Genomic DNA, 20411 nt, shown 5'->3' on the forward strand with positions numbered 1-20411 from the left:
AAACTAAAATAAATCCTTTTTGCTGTAAAAATGGGGCAAGTGCTTGAAGGTCACTATAACTGTATTAACTTCAGGGACTTCATTAAAGGATTCATTTGTTTTAATTATGAAGAACAGTATGGGTGAAAAAGTCCATTTTATGGAAACCCCACCCTAATAACAGAAAATTACATTTGATTAATACTCCTATTTCTCAGAGGTGCTCAATACAGCATACAAATGCAAAAATTGATTAGGTAAAAATCTCAGAATTGCTAAGACTGCTGTGGCCTCGATAATGTTTGATGTGCAGCACACTCTGCAGGGTAGTGATGAGAGAATTGGGAGTTGTTTTAGTTGTGGCCTTAACTGCACTGCCAAGCTCTAACCCTTCAGAAGTGTGCTTCAGTAGCTGAAATAATTGAGACTCTAGAAGCAAAGATGTTCCTAGTCACCATTGCACTGCTTGTGGAAACAGTGGTGCCTTCACTCTCACTGCTAAATTGGAGTTGTCTGTCAGACTTCTGGACTGGGGGAGCTCTCAGCTTTTCCAGTATAAACCACCAGCAGTAGAGGGTAGAAGTGGTCAGGTAAAGTGTAGTCAGGAGTTCTCAGAACACAGGGATTTTATAAGGCTTTAAAAGAAGAACCAGGAGTATATTTGATCTGAGAAATTCTAAAGGCAAATTCAGAGGTGCTGGATAGCTCGTGTTACCTTGCTTGTCACCTACGGTGCCTCAGTCACTGCAAAGACAGTTCACGTGTTCCAAGAGAAAACAAACTTTTTGACATCCTTACTGAAGAGGGAACTTCTTTCAAAGCAAAAGACCATCTAAATTATTTACCTGTTACAAATCAAACTATATCGGACAAATATTGTTTGGGATGCAGAGGCAAGGACTTAAATTTCAAAATTAGCATTGCCTGTGGGACCTGAGCTTTTCATCCTTTTAGTGCATCCTCATGCCAAGGCTGCTGGGCTGGCAGGGAGGTGGTACCTTTGCAAATGGATGGGAGCACATGTGCAGAAAAGAGCAGTGCTCGTGGCTCAGCTCTTGGTCTCACAGCTTTATCTCTGACCTTAGCACAGTGTTTACATTTTAGTACTTCTGAGCTGGCCTTCGATTCTGCCACATTTGTTCCTCTTTATTTTAAATTAATGCTTTCCCAATCCCAAACAGCCATGCAGCTTTGAAGGCTGGAGTTAAAAAGATCCTGACTGCAACCCTGGGTTCCTGGTGACACATGGGGTCACATATGTGACACAGGTGCTTCCCAGTCCTCTCATTTTCTTTACATAGATGGTTATTGTCAAGTATTTTAAAGCTGATAGCTTAAGAAAGAGGAACAAAAGTTTTAGCAGACTAAATAGGTATAGAAAATACATTATCCTTAGGGCTTCAAATCCATGTATGATATGATAGGAAGGTTCTAGGGATTTTCTTTTAAACTGCTGTGCAAACTTAACCTTTCTCCTCTGTGGTAGGATTCACAGTGTGCTGCGCTGTGATCGTATCCGTGATCACATCCTGGCTTTCACCCACTGGACTGCTGACTTGTTTATTGAATAGATTATGCTTCCTTCATTAGTGTTATTTTTCATTTCCCCTTGTCTGCATATTCACCAGACATATATGTGTACTTGGTACTACTAAAAGGTTGCAAAGAAGTCAGAATTAGTAGTTTCTACGTAGGTTTCCTGTGACCTGTCTCATTGAATCCAGAGGCTCCACACAGGCGTGATGAGGCAGGAATTCACTCAAGCTGCACAGAAGGCAGTGGGACAGAGGTTCCCCAACCCCCTTGCACATTCAGTGATGTGAAAGAAATTTAGGAAAAGGAGCACATTCACAGGGTCATTGTCAAGGCTGTGCTGAGGTGCAAGGCTTACTTTGCTTAGGGCTGGTGTTTGATGCCAGAGACAGGGAGGGAGCGACGATCACACCAAGACACAGTTTCCTTCACTTTGGTTTTGTGCTGTTTGGAGTATTTTTGGCACACAGTATATGCAGTAACAACCTCCTCCTAATGGGTAAACTAAACCTTTGAATATCAGCATTTTTGTCCCCTTGAAAGCCAGATTATGTCTATGCTACTTATTTAGCATGCATCTGTTTAATTAATTAGTATTGCTTCATGACATGCCAGTGACCTAAGCCCCAGCAAACAGACTCATGTAATGCTCAATAGCAGCAAGTCTTGTGTTTGAGTGATCTCAGCACTTCTCTGGGATGTTCATAAACTGCTTACCTGTTAGCAAGAACAGCTGTGAAAGTCCTGAAAATGAGCAATAAGGTATGATGCTACAGGATGGAAATGTTGCTGCCCATATTTTTTTATTGATGTCCTTTTCTGCCTTCCAGAAGTCCACTTTTATTTGCTCTATCTTTAACAGGGGCTTTATGGCAGAGTGCAATTCTACATGGTAAGAATTGAAATGACAAACTTGTGTTTGATTAACTACACAAGCAGAAGTGCTTCAAGTCCTTTGCAAGGGCACGAGGTGCCAAAATTAAGCTGTGTTTAACACTTGAATTTTTAAACAGCAGAGGCTCTTTCCTTCAATCATGCAGCGCAGTGATTTGGTGAACTGCATGGAAGTTCACACACTCACTGAAACCTGGATGTGCTTCATTCCTTCACATTTCTTAAAGATTGGGAAGGGCACAACATACTGTAAGGCCTTAGGAGATGCATTTAGGTCACAGCCACCAAAAAACCTGTAGATGGTGTCACTGTAGAACCTGAAATGCCACTGTGTGACGCAGCAGTCGTGTTGTTGAGCTGCAAACATCAGCTGCTCTGGCAGTTGTAGGTCAGGGGCCCTGGAGAATGCACTGAAGTTAACCAAATAATTTGATTTAATGAATGTGTATCCAGCTGAAGTTGAGAGATGCAATAGTTTATGGCTGCTCTTTTCCCTCTGGGCAGAAGGCTTTATTTTTGTAGAGCTGTAGTTTTTGTGGTGGCCAGTTGCTGTTAGTGAAAGGAAAAGTGCAGCTGGGCTGAAACATCAAATCTGTGGTCTCTTGGGTTTTCCTAGTTTGCTGATTTTTAATGAGTCAAGTAGCCCTTTGGCATTTGAGTTCTTTTGTTTGCTTTATAACCCTTGTAAATGGACTGTCAGGTCAGAGTAAGATGTTATTTCTTGGAAATAATCAATTATTAGTAAGCTGTTGTTTGCATGCAGAAATCTTGGTGTTTTTCCTAAGAAGTGTTTCTTTCTGTATTTCAGCTTGTTAGTGACTTATTGGAATTCTGCTTCTACACCTTCCGAGAGTCTCAGGCACTGAAAGTAGAGTTTCCAGCCATGCTGGTGGAAATCATCAGTGACCAGCTACCAAAGGTGGAATCTGGGAATGCCAAGCCCCTGTACTTTCACAGGAAGTGATAGAAAATGTCTTAAATGGAAGAACTTTGCCTTAAGTTTCCCTGTGTTATTCCACACCCATGAAGGACCCAAGAAACCATATTTTAAACATGCTCTTTACACTTGTTCAGCAGTCTCTGAATAGTCTAAAATCATATGAAGGGTTTGGGGGAATGGAAAGCAGTTGACTCGGATTTGGCAAGACCTAGATGTTTGGAAATTACCCCATAACCCTAAAACACTTAGAAAATGTTCCTGTTCCTCTGGATGAAAAGCCATATCTAGTCAATAACTCTTTGATTTTGATATTTTAACAGATGGAGTTTTAAATATGCCATGTAGTTTCTGGTATTGTTTGCTTGTTTTAAAAGGGTTCAAGAACTAATGAGAACTTTTTAAAGCTTACCCTTGGTTTGCACATAAAACGTAAAGTCAATATGGGGCATTAATATTCTTTTCTTGTAAAAAAAACAAAAAAAAACAAAAAAACAAAAAAAAAAAACCAAACAAAAACTATATATATATATACACACATATATACACACACACAAACCCTAACGTGTAAAGTAATAACAGAACATTTGGTGTGGAATACTGTTATCCCCACCTGTGGCATTTGTTATCCCATGTTATCCCATCATAGATGATATACACTGTGTTAAGTGTCCATTTACTATTTAATTCAAAAGGATAAGATGTGAAAAACAAATGCCCTGGTATCAATTTATAGTATCTATTGTGCTGGCTTTACAAATAATTTTTTGCAGTCTTTTGCTGTACTGTACATTGCTGTATGTATAAATTGTGAAGGACCTGAAATAAGGTGTAAGGAACTTTTGTAAATGAGACAAAAAAATCTTTAATGGTTAATAGGATGAACGGGAAAGTATTTTTGAAAGAACTCTATTTTGCTGGAGACTATTTAAGTACTATCTTTGTCTAAACAAACAAGGTAATTTTTTTGTAAAGTGAAATGTTCTGCATGCATAATGAACCGTTTACAGTGTATTTAAGAAAGGGAAAGCTGTGCCTTTTTTAGCATCATATCTAATTTACCATCCTACAGTATCTGTTGTAAATAACCACGCTTAACCTTTTCAGTTGTGTTTTAAGCCTTTCTATTTCTCTCTATTTTCCGCCCCTTTTGTCTCTCTTGCAAGTGTATGTGACTTAAGCACATCTTAGAACTCCTGCTTCATATATCTGTAGGAAACTACACTTGTTGTGTTTGCCACTTTACCAAGGTTTCATTTAACAAGACAAATTATGGTCTCTCTCCAAAGCTTTTGCCATCTTAATGATCTAGTGAGTTCTTGCCCTCTGTTCCCTTTCTCTCTCAGGGGAATGGGGGTGTGAGCAACATGTTGAATGATTATCCTTTTTTTATTAAGGTTTCCCAGATTGTTTGGTTTTGTTTTGGGTTTTTTTTTTTCCTTTGAATACTGGATATCTGAAACATCTTTAAAAGGTCAGATTATTATTTCAGATGGGGGAGAGCGATTTCTGGTTATGCTGAAGGGAACATGCAGATCATTACAGTAAGTATATCAAAGAGTATTGGTGAGAGGGATGGTGAGGGATGATAAGGGCAGATAAGCTGAGTAGAATTTTTAGTGATAAACTAAAAGTGTCTGTAATTTTGTAAGCATTTTTGTAATAATTGGGATACATCCAAGAAGACAAACATTCACACTACAAGTTCAACTCAGTTGGTCTGATTTTGTCTCAAAAATGTTTTCTCTAGAATAAGACTGCAAGGAAAAGAATTTTTGAGGTGATTTTCACTATTTCACAGTTTATAAGCAACTACAAAATTTTGGAGTAGAATAGAGGACAGGTGAACTTTTCTGAGGCTCAACTGTTGCTACCATATGCTCATGTTTAAATAGAATAGTTTTTCAGAGTCCTAATCTGTAGTGTTCTCTCTGGGTGCCACTGGTATTTTTGAGCTATAGTGTGTCCCTTGGCCGGTTGGAATGTAGCATTTCTTGTCAATGGTGGTTGAATTAAGAATTCTACACCCTTTCTGAACCCAAATTTTGTGGTGCACTGTGGGTGCACTGAAGACAGTCAGCGCTACTTGTCTTTTTAAATGACACCTGCCTTATGCAATGGGTAATCTGTAAAGACTGTATTCAGAGAGGTTTTTTATATATAAATATATACATACATATATTATTTGCATTTTGGAAGTCTAATTCATAGGCAGATCTTTAAATACTGACCTGCACAGCAATATGAAAGCCAAACTTCCAACGTGAAATATACAGCATGCAGACTGGTTGTTTACAGTAAAGACACAGTCATACATCCATCTTTTAATTTACTTTTTTTAAAAAAGTCTAAAATAGAAGATTTCAATGGCAGGTTCTGGGGGAATACAGTCTGCAGCAGCTTTTTATATTAACAAAGTTACTGCCTCCTTTTCTGTCTCAGAGTAACTTTGCTTGACTAAAATAGCAAAGCCATATTCTACACTTCACTGTTAAATGCCTGTCCCAGTCCAAATTGTTGTCTGTTTGCTCCTATTTTTGTACCTTATTACTTTTAATCTTGGTTTGGTACAATTCATAATTCACAGAAACTTCATATAATTAAACACACTAAATTAGTTTTAAAAAGCAATTTATATCTTTATGCAAAAACGTATGTCTGTCTTTGCAAACAACTGTAAGCAGATTATAATAAATCCTTTACTTTAATCACCTGTTGTTTATGAAACCATTCATTGATTATTATTTTTTTGCTAGAGATCATTGAAGTAATAGATACAATTGGATATAGATGTTGTAAGAGGCAGTATTCTCTTATCAAGGACACTTAAGCAGAATAGCCATCACTTTTTTTATCTAAACCTGTGTACAGAAAAAAAAAAAAACACAACACCCAACCCTAGTTTTTAGCTACCAGGAAGTTTGTTATGTTCTTTTGAATTTGTTTAGAATGAAATAGGCATTTGTCTCCTGCAAAATACAAGACAAACTATAACAGCTTTTAGAAAGTGGGCTTTTGTTCATTGAGCTAAATTATTTTGTTGTAAGAAGGAACAGGGATATGCAGCAAGAGCATTGTATACACAGTTAAAATGTAAAATAGTGTAATGTACTGCAGTGGGTATTTCAGGAATACTACACAGCGTGCGACAGAGCAGTTGCACGGAGTAAAATAGAAAAGACTAAAGTTTGCAATATCAAAATCTTATTAAAAAGATACTTTACAATCAATAATGCAAAAAGCTAATTCACAGGGTGGTGTTTTTCACTGACTTGTTTAAACATTTATGAAATTAAAAAATTCTACAGTTAATGCACTTTTAATTGTTTATTAAAGATTTGACTTTTTTTAGAGCAATGTTTTCAGCTGGAGGTCAATGACTTGATAAGATAGAGAGCAGTTCTGAGGCCAGGAAGCTCAGAGGAATGTTTAAGAATTCTTGGAGTTTAAATAGATTCCTGGATGAAAAATAAAAGCAGCCAGCAGTATGGTGTAAACAGTAAAATCTATGCATAATGATGCATTTATAATTAGGGGTTTGCTTCTGTATGTTTAAAGCTTTTTAAATAAATAGAAAATATTGTTTGGTCTTTATGTTAATGTCTGCAAGTACCTATTTTTCTTTTTTTTTATACAAATTGTACAAATATACATGAATTAAACTGGTTTGATTGCAAGTATTTCTTGCATTTTAATCTCAGCTAGCTGCTGGTGCAGTGATATCCTTAGAGACAAGCCTTCTGCTCATCTAGGAACAATACTGAACCAGGGAGTGGGCTGGGTTGGAAAGGACCTTAAAGATCCAGTTCCAACTGCCAGCCATGGGCAGGGACACCGTCCACTGGACCAGGTGCTCATGGACATGAACATTTCAACATGAAGTAATTTAAAATCCATTATAACATTTTTCTTCAGACAGCTGGAGTGTTGATTCCAGCAAGCTCTGTCACTCTGGGTGTCTCCACATGTGCGATGGCTTCGGCCAGGGAACAGCTCCTCAGGCTGTAAGACAAGGAATGTCCAACACTGAGGAAGGTGGTTCACTTCACCTGGGTCCCCCTGCTCAACAACTGATGTACTGACACTGTTCTGGGCACAACCTACATCCCACTGGAAGAAACAAACCTTTAGTAGCCAGACCAGTCTGGGCTCCAGTTTCTGTTAACCTCCTGCTGCTGTACCCATTGGCTACAGTTAGTGAATCCCCCTTGCCCCTGAGAGAAATTCTATTTTATACACACAAGGTCTCCCCAGTGATCCTGCCTTCTCAGGGTCAGACCTTTTCCAGTTGTAATTATAGTTAGATAGCAGGAGTTTTATTTCCCCTTCTAACTATCTTGATTTGTTCTGAGCACTCTCTCAAAAATTCACCACCATGTTCTGCACAAAGCCCGGTCTGTGGTGTAAGACCACCATTTAATTGCATTTTGGTCTTTTAATAACAACTTACATAAACTTTTTTATTGCCAAAAAGTCCTTGCACCTGCTTTCTGCTTGCTGAATTGTCAGAAGGAAAGAATAGTAGGGGACCTGCAGTGTTAAGAAAAATTTCCCATATGTTTACAAGCAGATGCATCTGTCATATGCTGTTCTAGAAATAAGACAACGCTATCGCTACTTAAAAATGTAATGAAACTTGTAACCTGACCTCAGGCTGGGGCACTTAGGTAGCTGTAGAGACTGGGAGTTCATGAGGAGTACAATATTACTAAGAAAGGAAATAAATACTCTTTCCTGTCACAGATTTTGCTTGGTAAAACATGCCCTGCCATAAGGTTTTTGAGGCGTTCTTACTTTTAATTGTAGATGTTGACAGGATGATATTTATTTGGCACTTACCTGTGCCTGCTGCAAGGACAGATGAGGGCAGATGGTTGGGCTCTGATATAGAAAACAATGTCCAAGGTACATTCAGCTTAAGAGGTGAAACTCCAGTGAAGACTTTGAGTGAAACCCAGTTTAGCGCTGGTGTGTTTACAGCCTACACAGGCCCTATGTCAGCAACTTTTCTTCTTAAACTGCGTACCAGGTAAGAATTGTGAAATGGGTTAAGAGAACAAGGAACAGAGCATTGAGGAAGGCAGGTTTCTGCCCAAGTCTCTTCTGTGACACCATTACAGAGGCTTGGGTAGCAAAAGCTGCAAGCACTGTGGCAGGAACATGTATTTTCATTACAGGACAGATAAATCAGCTAATGAGATTTTTCTTTCACTCCTCATAAAAGACAGCATCAGAAGGAAACCTGCCACAGAGATCAGCTGGGACAATGCTTAACAACCTTCAGCAGTCTGAAAACCCCAGGGCTTTTCACCCAGCAGAGTGAGAGTGCTGCTGGCCAAGGCGCAGAGCTGCACCCTGGCCAGTGACTAACACAGACTATAAATTACTGCTGAGCCCAGCTAGGCAGGAGTCTCAGCTTGGCCATTAATTATTCAGCAAACATTCGACCTTAATCCCCAGGCTGAGGGATTCAATCTCTGGCCCCACAGTGATGGCAAGGCCAATGCCATTTTGCATAAAAAGCACATTTGGGTTTTTTTTCCCTAATTCACACTCTAATTTCAGCCCATGTCATGCATTCACTACCAGCAGCCTCAGTTTTTGAAAACCGACAAGTCTGTGCCCCTGCCCACAGTAACCAGCACATAGCAAGGGAAGGAAACCCAGCCCAAGGATTAATGAAACTGTGCCCACAGCTGTGACAGGAGAGCAGTTCCATGCAAGGGGACAGAGGCCACACCCATGGAGAATGACCACTCCTGCTGCCAGGCCAAGAGAAGGATCCTGCAACCAGCTTTCTCCAGAATGGACTCCCTGTCCTCCATCTTGTCTCAACAGCAAGTTACTGCACTCCTCCAAAATCTACGAAGCCGTGGATAAGACAGACAAGTGGCGTGCCCTAAACACCACCTCCAGGAAAGCAAGCAATCTCAAAGGCCTGACTTCCTTTGTATCGTTTGGGGTTTTTTTTTAATTTTTAGCACCTTTTCATCTCCACTTCCAAGCAGTCAGTACTGAGGGCATCATTTACAGCTCTGCTCAGCAGCAAGGATGAAGAACGAGCTGTGCTGTGACTACTGGGCTGTGCAAGTCTGTACTTGGCACTGGTGTAACTGGGCTGATGTGGAAACCCATCTGGTGGGTAGCAGTTCCCACAACTGAATTCCTCAGAGGCAGTGTGGTTAGCCTGAAAGCCAGATCTGATCTGGCTCAGCTCACACCACTGCCTTCAGACAACGGCTGGGACGTGAGAAAGTTTGGATTAGTGTTACCTCTGTTCAGTGTATCACTTCTCAGTAGAAAAGTTTTCTTCTTGTTTGGGTTCTGTGTGGCTCCAGGAGTAACAGGAGTCTCAAAACATCTCACCTAAAGGTGAAACAGGGCCACAGGACTGGATGGAAGAGATACTATTATTCCTTCTCTATATATCTGCCTTCTTAAACAGCCTCAGTTAAAAGGGAAAAAAGCCCCACCACACAGAGCTGAAGCCGAGAAACGCATTGCGAATTTTGGAAGGCAGCAGCCATAACAAGATCAAACATGCACTGCGGGTTTAAAACAACAACAAAACAAATGGAAGCAACTTCCAAAGCTTGTAAGCTTCAAGTTATCAGAGCTTCACCATCTGACAAGCCAGCATACCTAGCTGCCACACCTGCAAGGCTAACACCAAAGATTTACATTCTCCCTCTTCTTTCAACATTTTCTACCAACTGGGAGCCATGAAAACTGAGTTTGGCACACAGATACCATCTTGCCTCCAGAATGAATCTTTAAGGCCATGGATGAGTTGACAGAGCTGTGGGCCCAGGCAACACAAGACCCAGCCAGAATAGAGCTTTGCCACGTGAACAAATCTGAGCAAGGAAACCTGCAAGCTGTTGCTGCAAGTACTGGTGCAACTATTTCCTTAACACTGAATCAAAGAGCAAATTACAGACCTTGATTTCCTTCAGTCAGAAGTCATTTTCAGTGCTTGGGTCACTTAGCCAAGACAAGAACTGCCTAAAAGCTTTATGGCAGAGAGTCACTGCTTCAATACCAGGAGAATTCACCAAATGAAACTCCTCCAAGCAAGGAGGGTCAGCGTTGGAGAGCTGTACTGGCTTGGCCCACCATTGCTCCATCTGGAAATGATTTGCGCATACTCCAGTGGTCTGTGCAGTCTGGGCAAAGGAACAAATTAATGGCATGGAGTTAAATTCTCAGGGAGAAAAAGCCATCCCAGCCTCAAGGCAGTATTAACCATTAACTGGTTTACTAATCACATTTGTTAGAAAAACTTGCAAGCTAAGTAGAGCTGCAGTAAAAGACTCAAAATCCACAGAGTCCAATTTAACAAATAAGTGAGCCTGTATTAGCATGTCATCCTGTCACACTTTCCTGCATCCTCCCCACTGCCTCCCAGACAGTCTCACTTGAAGGAGAGAAAAATAGAAAGATTAGTGATAAACTGCATGCAACTTTTTCAAAGTTCTACAAATTTTGAGGCATCAATAAGACCTTGCAGTTGACAATTAGAGGGAAGGAATACAGGCAAGGTGAACGAGCAGCTAAGACAACCATACAACAGATAAAATGCAGAATTCTCCAGGATGCAAAAGCATCCTAGCCAGAGATTCTCTTTTCCCTTTTGGCTTGAGCTTCCAGAGTTGCCTATTTTGAGTGAGGAAAGCTCCCCGTCCATTTTGGAGCCTGCTTGAGGCTGACTGCATAGAGCTGCCAATAATCATTTCATGCCACAACTTCCAGAACCAGAGCAAAATACTCTGCAACATAGGAATGACAAGTCAAATAACAAATAACATTTTATTTCATTTACAGTGATATTTTTGAGTAGCAAAGGAACCATGACATATAGGAGCCTGTAATAAAAGTTCATGTGTCTTATCTTTGTAAAATAAATGAAATCATACACGCAACATAAACGAATGTGCTCTTTGAAGACATTTGAAAAATGTCATGTCTTGATAACTATTATTTTACTTACTGATGTCTGTTCTGCACTGGCTATTCCACTCTGAAATACAATTTAATTGTCAGCATGGTAGCTTTTTTTATCCATCAGTATCTTCCAAACCTAAAATAATCATAGAATCATAGAATGGATTTGGTAAGGAGGGACCTTAAAAATCATTTAGTTCCAATCCCCTGCCATGGGCAGGGACACCTTCCACTAGACCAGGTTGCTCAGACCCCCATCCAACCTGTTCTTGAAGAACACTTCCAGGGATAGGGCAGCCACAGCTACTCTGGGTAACCTGTGCCCATGCCTCACATTCTGTTAAGAATGCTGGTTATCAAAGCATAATCTCCAGGACACTAAGTTGAGTCACGGATCAGCCAAATACTTGACTTCAAAAGCTCTTTATCTTGCAAACAAACATACTACTACTGCTCTTTACAATTGGGAAAAAAAAAAAAAAAAAGCACCCTATTGAAAAATTAACCCATCCCTCCATTCCTCCTCCTTGTCCCCCCCACCCATTCCACCCCTCAAGGAATCTTTTTTTTCTGTAATTCATATTTGGCAGCACTTAATATCTTTATACAGATTAGGATCTTCAATCCATAGTCCAGCTCTTCATTGATTAAAAGCAGTCACAAAAGTAGAGACAAGTGACTAGAACAAAAATCCATGGATACCATGTACACCTTCTTGGCGTTCAATGCACAAAGCTATAAAAACTGAACGTAATTTTGTGGAATAAGTCCTCTCTTGCCATTTAACGTGCCTTCTAGCCATCCTGGCTCTCTGGAAAATTGCACTGCAAAAGAAAAGGAAAGAAAATTACTGCATCTTTTTATGTTTGAATTAGTACTTTGCAGCTTTAGCTCCATGACACCAGGCAAAGCATCCGTAAAAACATCCCATCATCTGCAATGACCAGTTTAAGAATCTGACTAAGGAAGATAAAGAGGATTATTAACTTGACTTAAATACTTCATAATATACTTCTGCAAAGCGTACATGGTGAAATAGCTTTTAGGTGCAGGAGACTTCATTAAGGAAATGGTTAACAGAGCTTAGGACAGATATATAAAATAGAAAAATCTGTGCCTTAGGGGAAAAGTCAGAATTAGTATCAAACAGTGGAAAACACTCAGTAGATGGGGCAAAACAAGAGCAGGCACCTGTCTTGAGCAGAGGTGATGAATCTGGAAGCTCAGAGCCACAGCACCACAGCACAGGACCTTACTTGGCATGAAAAGCAAGCATGGGAAGGATTATAGGGGAAATAGAAATGAGCCAGATGTCACTCGAAGTATCATCTCCTCAGAATAGAGCTGCTATTAGAAGTGACTCGTGGACAAAATCTGAATCATTCTTCCGATTAAATCCTCTCTCTGAAATTCAAATCCATAGTCCAATTCACAAAACACAAAGCAAAGGCTTGAACAGCTCCTTGTGCCATCCTAAGTGTTTACCACTGCCTAGTCACAAAGTTTATGCAAGAGTATCCATGGAACTAAAATGAGAAATATTTCAGCTTGGACTCTCAATGCCCCAGAAGTTACTCTGAGAGCAACAGAACTAATGAAATCTGACTTCCTGTATATGTATTTTGACCACATTTGACAGGAAGTTAAAAAAGAAGCATAAGCCTCCTTTCTTTGGAAAACAGACTAAAAAAGTCCTCAAATTCCCCTCTGAAGTGTCTTTTAAGGATGTAATACAGATACCTATTTACCTATGTAACTGTAAAATCCCACACTTTTTAGCAACCTACGACATTTTCTACCGTATTAATTTATCCTCGCAGTGCTTCTGAGACAGACAGTATTTAGGGAAGACATCAGACAAATGCTGAAACATGCTGCCAGCCATGTCAGTGCTTTATTTAAAACACATTAACACATTGGGAAATGTGATATTTGTAGCCTTCTACATATCAGGGAAATAACAGTTAAGAGAGAGCAGCATGTTAAGTCTCACTTCCAAAAGCATTTTAAGGCTTTAAATTTGAACACTTAAAATCATGCTTTCCCTTGGTTTTTTCCTTGTGTCCTATTATTGTCAGACAGCTGTGCTCAGAAACCATGCTTTAAACAACAGCTGTAACTCCAAGGAACCCAGAAAACAAAACTGCTTTCAAACAATAGGGATCATTTAGATTCTGCACAAAAGTCTGGGCTTATATTTGTAATAAATCTGTTCAACAGAAAGATTCCAAAGGAAAAACGTGCATAGAAAATTACCTTTTAGGATCTGTGCTCACACAGTAACTTACATTACCATTAGTAATTAGCAGGCCCTCCTCTCCCTTTGTCATTTTTATTCCACAATTACAGAGTACACATGCATTTGAAACTGCATGGCTGACACCACCACAAACCTCCCTCCAGAAGCTGTAATTCTACATTTCCAGCAAACACACCAGCAGCCAGCCAAACCCCTCCCTGAGGTCTCCCATACCTACAGAGCATACCTGTATTACAGGAAACAAACTCCAAAAAAAAGGACAGACTAGGAAGAAAAACAACTAGAAAACCTGGAAGCAGGGAATTTCTACCTGTCCTCTGGTGCTTAACCCTTATTTCCATTAGAAAGAGGGTAGATAGCACTGGCATGTGAGTGTCTATAAATCAAAGGCCTGCTTAAACTGAGGGGAGCCCTCATCTGAGGGAATCACACTGGAATTAAAATTTACGTAAAATTTACCCAAGGGAGGAAATGCTCAAACTATGCTTAATCAACACCATTCAACACAACAGCAAACTTCCAAAGAAATATTTTGTAAGCAAGTTTGATAAGATAATGGTGAACTCTGCACCCAGCAGCTGGGTTTGAATGGCAAACACCATTTTCACCCCAGAAGATGAGACATAGCTGGTACAACTGAGCTCTGGGCTTGGGAAATTAAATATTGCACATGTACATTACACAGCTCAGGGCACCATTTGTTGGCAGACAGATCTTTTAGACTCTAGGAAGACTGAAGAAGGAATTATCACTCAATTACACCTAAGGCTACCATTTCTAGAGATCTTTTTTTTTTTTTTTTTTTTGGAAAGACAGCAAAAAGTAATTCCTAATGTTCAGCAGCTGTGGTGACTGTCACAGCAGGGAAGGCTTCTGTCCCCACTCCAATCACCTTGTGCAAGAAGGGCTAAGATACCTGTGTACATCACTGACTGCTTCTGTAGGCAAATGATAGTAATGAGGGTGCCATCCAAATGTAAAGCTGCTTTAAGCTCCAGTGATCCTGTTTTCTTTGCTAATCCATTTCTGAAGTACAGCATACAACAGCATGCATTCCTTTAAAATCAAAACCACTTAACCACACAAACCCCATTCCCCTATCATGCACAGCTCTTCTTAAACCCATGACACAGCCTGTTTGTGAAAAAATAACCTGCTCAACAGAAGACTTCTGTAGTGTCCCCTTTCTGTCATTTCTTCTCCATCAACAACGATTACAGTTCTTAATGCTTTCTGAGGCCTGCCTCATTTAAAAATACCTTGCTGCAGAAACTACACACTTGGCCTTAAACCTACAACTCATTACTAGAGCAATCATCCCATAGGACCAAGGCTCCTCTTGGCAAGGGACAGGAGGGGAAAATACTTGTAGTAAAAAAGATACAGAGCAGAGAACTAAACATTAAATATTTTCAGCAAGATTTAATGAATGTACAGCAAGACTGCACAACAAGGCCAACCACAGAACCACCACTAAAAGCCATCACCTCTTAGGACAGTGGAAATAGCAGCTGAGAGCCCAGAGTGGCACAGTGACTTTCTCAGTACCTGCTGCAAGACCATTTCAGCAGCCTCACTCATGGAGGACGAGTGCAGGGAAGGAGGACGTCTGAACATCTGGATGACAGCAAGTGCTATGGAACAACCACCCCAACTAAAATGGGCCAACAAAATCTACAGACTTGCAACTTGCAGTGAGATCTTCTGATTTCTAATCAAGAAACACCATCAGGTCAACTTGGCATTTGCAGCATTAGTTCTTATTTTTCTGTATTCCCCATAGGAAATAGCTTTGATATTGCCAATGTTATTATTTTCTAACTGCAAATAAGGCAAACAGCTCTTCCCAGAGACCCAGTGCTATAAGCAGACTTTGCTCTGCTCTGGCAACTCAAAAGTTTCACAGGTCTCAACCACCATGAGAGCAAGACTCACTTCCTCAGCAGTATTAGTTCATTGCCTGGGTGCCACTAACTTCAGCAAGACTGAATCAGACACTGATTCACACTGATTTCCACATCTTCATGGAAACTGGCTGTTTTGGGAGCAAATGTAACCTACATGGTGCCTGGCACAAGAGGGCCTCCCCTTCTCATGGACTGTCAATCAGTAAAAACCTCAGAGCAACATAAATGAGGATTACTGAGGGCAATGGAACTCTCGCTGCTAAAACCACTAGAGCACCAGAACTCACTTCCATAGAACTCGATGATGCTGGCCAATTTTTCATCAGGAAATTCAATTAAAGCAATCAAATGTGCTTGCAAGCCCTCTGTGTTTAGAAATCCCTCTGGGTTTTCGCAACAATCCCTCTGGGCTGAGTTGATCACAGAAATATAGAAATATTTAGCATGCTTAGGGTTAGCCTGGAATTTGAAATTTCAAAACTTGCTGTTGCCCTTAATTATGCTGTGAGAAGCAGAATGATCTTGTGGACAGAACACAGGGCTAGGAGTCAGAGGGTCTTCTCCCCGTGAATGTTTCCAAGTGCTCTGAAATCCACAGATGAAAGGTGCACCAAGAAGTGGCTCTATCCCCAATTTTACCTCAGCAAAAGAACAATTGTATGTGTACATACAATTGCAATACAGTGCAATACAGTATTTTGGGAGTACCACTTCTCTTGGATGTAAATCCTTGATTGGTGAGGACCATAAAGAGTTCAGAAGCCACAGCATGAATTAGAGGGTAGAGAGTGCCTTGGAGGCAAAAAACCAGGGACATTAACTAAGGCTGGCACTTTGTTACTGTGGGAGAGAGAGATGGGGATGACAATGGCTGTGTGAATGAGGCTTTTTGTGTCCCTTTTATACTTGGTGGGGATGCTGGGTACCCCACTTCTCCTAGGGAACAAAACACTCTCTCAGTTTTCCTCATGTTTTCTCTCCCCTAAAATCGGATTTTAAAAATTGCAAAAAGCCTTGATAAGAGCTATCTTGACAAGTTTTCAGGAAGCCTTCCTGCTAGCAGTACTGCCAAGGAATTTTTATTGTGTAAACACCATTTAAACTATCTGAAACACTTCTCCAAAGTGAAATTCCCATTTACTGACTTTTAAGAAGTCTCTTTCAAGAACCAGAAATTTAGTAACACTTGGCTCCAAGACTGGCAAAGTTTCAGTGCCAGGCAGTCTGATTATTCTTTCCCTGATTATTGGGAATATCTGCCTCAACAACAACAGACATACACAGCCAGCATATGTCTCTCTCAATCTCAGATCCTACTCTGCTTCTTCCCATATGTGCCCTTATCCAGCTGCAAACTCTTCAAGCTTTGCCTCCAACCACTTAAATTATATTGTTATGTGCTGCCAATAATATAGCCTGTAACAACTGGGAAATAAAAATATTGGCACAGCCTAAGGCAAATTGAATTGAAGATTAAAAAAAAAAAAAAAATCCAGTGGATATTGTTCAGATTACATTATTTATTTTCTTACACAATTCAATTAAAGAGAAAACTTTGCCTTTTCTTTTTAACTTACCAGATGGTGCCTTAGCATTTATATTCTATGGCACTTTAATGGAAAAACTGTGGGGTTTGGGGAAGCACAGTGTACATGCACTAGTGAAAACACCTGAATGTGAAAATGCTAAGGTGCTCTACATATTCCTATCAGGTGATGCAAAGCTTAATTTAAAATATTAGCAAATCTAACCTTGGCAGACTGAGACAGATTTTTTTTTCCCCCACTCAGCAACAGGAAATGGAGATGGGAGCAAAGGTTAAACTCACCTTCTTGCACCAGTATTACATTTAGCAGCTCTGACAGGTGCAAGACTACTTCCCTAAATGCCATTATCCTGTCTGAGGCTGGAGCAGCCAGAAAAATTCATCCAGAATAATGACAGGTGAGAGAGACCCATTGCAATCAACATCTATGGACCAAGAGAGACAAACCAAGAACAGGGAAGGAAACAGGAAAAAGGAAACAAAGCAGAAAAGCGAGGAAAGAAAAAGGGAAGGAAAGAGACAGGATTAGAAAGTGAGACAGGCCGGGTGGAGAGAGATGGATAAAACCTTCACTAATGGAAGCAGCACTTTTTAGTAGACATTAATTTAACAGTTACTTTAATGGTTGATACTAACTGTATGTCAACTTGATTGATGCGTTGTCACTTTGATAGTTAAGGTTATTGGTAGAGCTGCAGAATTGATGTATTATTACTTTAATTCTTCATTTGGGGGCTTTATTAGGGCATATGGGAATTTAAATTGAGTAACTAAAGAACCTGAATTGATTCACTGGAATCTGATTTCAGCACAGACACGGGGGTGCCTGTTACAAAAAGAAAAGGCCCATGCTGAGGCACTTAAGAGGTTTCAAATGTGGAGATCGGTCTGCATTTGGCATGAAAAGAGCCATCCGTGACAAAACCTACTGGGAAACGTTATGAAATGACCATTAGGTTTTTACATACACCCAGTTACTGCCTTATTACTTGCATGCTCTCCCCATTTTTTCTGCCAATCCACAGCCTACCTGAGGGTGAGAGCCCTGCAGGGCATGGACAACGCTTGTGAAATAACCAGGATACAGCGGAACAAATCAAAACAAATGTGTTTAAGGAAATGTGAGCTTTGCCATTGGAAATCTGCAATTAAGTTTTCCAACTGCAATCCATGCAACCTTTTTCCCAAGCTTCAAACATTACTTGTCTGAGGACATGGAAAAAGTTACAGTTGAAACATTTCTCCACAGATGCCAGAGTCAAATTCCGTACTTGTTCTGGGACAATCCAACTCTCCAGCTGAAAAACTCAACTGAGGCTGCATTGCACCAAATCCTGGGGGCTTTGCCACCACTTCTTGAGTTCTCATTATACAAGGAGAGAATCTTAACATTGCTCTCATGCAAAAACACGACACACAAGGAACTGCTTCTTGGAAGACTTTCTTGCCCCATGCCAACACAACCCTTGCTGTTCTGCATCAGAAATGCCTCTCCCAGACGTCCTATCTTTTCCACCATGCACTAGATTTTCTTTCCTATACACAGTTTTATGTCTGCTGAAGATCCCTATCAGTCATGTTTTAAAAAACTTAAATTAAAATAGCTGGTGTTAAGGACTTTAAAAAGAGCAATCACTTTGCTAATTCATCTTTAAAAGATTTCCCACCTAACTTGATTCAGACATGATTTGCCTGCAAGGCAGCTCTAATAGGAAACATCAAGAATGATTTTGTACAGTGGATGCTGGTAGGGAAGAACCTAGTGGGGACACCAGACCACTTTATGTTGAAAAAAAAGGCAGAACTGAAGTCTGGACCAAGCTTGCTGTTTACTTGTTTGGGAGGAGACAGAGGACAAGAATATCCTATTATACATACTATTAAAAAAAAAAAAAAAAGATTTTGCTGAGCTTCCCATTCTGCATCTTCAGAATTTGTACTACAGTAGTCATTGGCAAAAGGTTTGAAAACTAAAACCTTTCCTATCAGTTTGAAGTCCCTGTGCACTTGCTGAAGGGTAGATCCATGGAAGCTCACTGAGAACACAGTCTTTAGCACAGGAATCACCTTCTGGATGTTCATATGTAGTGCTATATTTGGATCCATAGAAATCATTAAACACAGTCCTTCATTCTGCACCTCAGTGAATATTCCTTTTTCTACAAGTACATGCGCAGACTAATGCAAACCTTGATCTAAATCAGTAAAAACACTGTCTTTTTCCTCCATTGTTCACCTGATTTACCTGGCACTCTGTTTGCTTGAAAATCCTTAAACAGATTTTTCTTTTTCTTTAAAGGAAAACCCATGTGTTATTTTACAACAAGAGTTCACATTTTAAAAAATTCAGTTTCACTGGCCAAGGTGTTCTCCTCTTTTACTGAATAACCTTTTTTTTGGTACAAAAACACATTTAAATGACACTCAAAAACTATACCAATTCAAAGAGTCTATTCACCCACAATCAAAAGCATTGCCTCACAGTGCTAAGGATATGTTAAGTAGCTTCTTCATACCAGAAGATATCTCCATCACCAACTGTGTGCCATCAGCAATGTTGGCAGAATAGCAGTCAGGCTTGTATTTTTATCCAAAGCCATTTTAGCAGTTTTGTCTATTTGTTTTCCATTGCTTTATATTTACGCAAGCAGTACTTACCATCTTCAAATATTGCTCCTATCTGAAATGACAATTCAGAGCTGTGTTCTGCTTCACATGGATAAACTGCTCTTGCTTTTCGGTGGGCAACACTGAAAAATGAAATTATGAATTATAGCAACTTTTTACTATTATGAAGACACTCTCTCAACCATCCTCTCTCCATTCACATTTGGAGATGACTAAAACTTTAAACACAATCTCACATGCATCATTACAGGCTTATAATTCATGCACACAGCCAAAGCTGAAGCTTCACAGCTTACTGTTGGCATTTCTGAATATCATACTCCCAACTTTCTGCACACTTATTTTTATGACAAACTCGACTTTAAACCACAGTTAAATTTTTTTCAAGTGCCAGTCAGCAATGAACTCAATAACAGGCAGAGCATATTATACTTCAAAAATTCAGCCATAATAAGAAATAGGATTTTGTTATCAAGTGTTGGGAAGAATTTGTGAGTCTACCCTACTACTTTAATTAGAAAACCAAATATTACAAAACTTGAAGGAAAAAGCTAAGATGGTGAAGACCTTCAAAGAAAAAACTCAAAATATTTCCAAACATGGAAAACAACATGGAAGGAAGAAGGACAAAAGAGTGAAAGGAAAGAATGAAACCACAGAGAAAGGTAAAGAGAGAGGAAAGTCTTTCAGAGGCAAGAAGGCTAGGATGAGAAGCCTCAATTTGACAAAGGTGGCTATGGAAAAATAAAGAATCTGTATTTTAAAAGACCCTAAGAGAAATAC

The 20411-nt window shown here is 39.8% G+C and overlaps 2 protein-coding genes across 7 annotated transcripts in view; one reads left to right on the forward strand and one right to left on the reverse strand.

Moving 5' to 3' along the window:
- The window catches only part of NR3C2 (nuclear receptor subfamily 3 group C member 2), a 191560-nt gene extending 184623 nt beyond the window's left edge, over positions 1–6937 (forward strand). For all 5 annotated transcript variants that reach the window (XM_069012828.1, XM_069012827.1, XM_069012826.1 and 2 more), the window contains one exon: positions 3215–6937. In XM_069012828.1, the coding sequence (XP_068868929.1) occupies positions 3215–3370 (156 nt within the window). In that variant the 3' untranslated portion in view covers positions 3371–6937. The remainder of the gene's footprint in view (positions 1–3214) is intronic.
- A 4196-nt stretch (positions 6938–11133) lies between these two features.
- The window catches only part of ARHGAP10 (Rho GTPase activating protein 10), a 139936-nt gene continuing 130658 nt past the window's right edge, over positions 11134–20411 (reverse strand). For both annotated transcript variants that reach the window (XM_069012834.1, XM_069012832.1), the window contains 2 exons: positions 19659–19750; positions 11134–12111 (listed from right to left, as the gene is read on the reverse strand). In XM_069012834.1, the coding sequence (XP_068868935.1) occupies positions 12023–12111; positions 19659–19750 (181 nt within the window). In that variant the 3' untranslated portion in view covers positions 11134–12022. The remainder of the gene's footprint in view (positions 12112–19658; positions 19751–20411) is intronic.

This window comes from Aphelocoma coerulescens, chromosome 4, assembly GCF_041296385.1.
Source record: "Aphelocoma coerulescens isolate FSJ_1873_10779 chromosome 4, UR_Acoe_1.0, whole genome shotgun sequence".
NCBI classification, from domain to species: domain Eukaryota; kingdom Metazoa; phylum Chordata; class Aves; order Passeriformes; family Corvidae; genus Aphelocoma; species Aphelocoma coerulescens.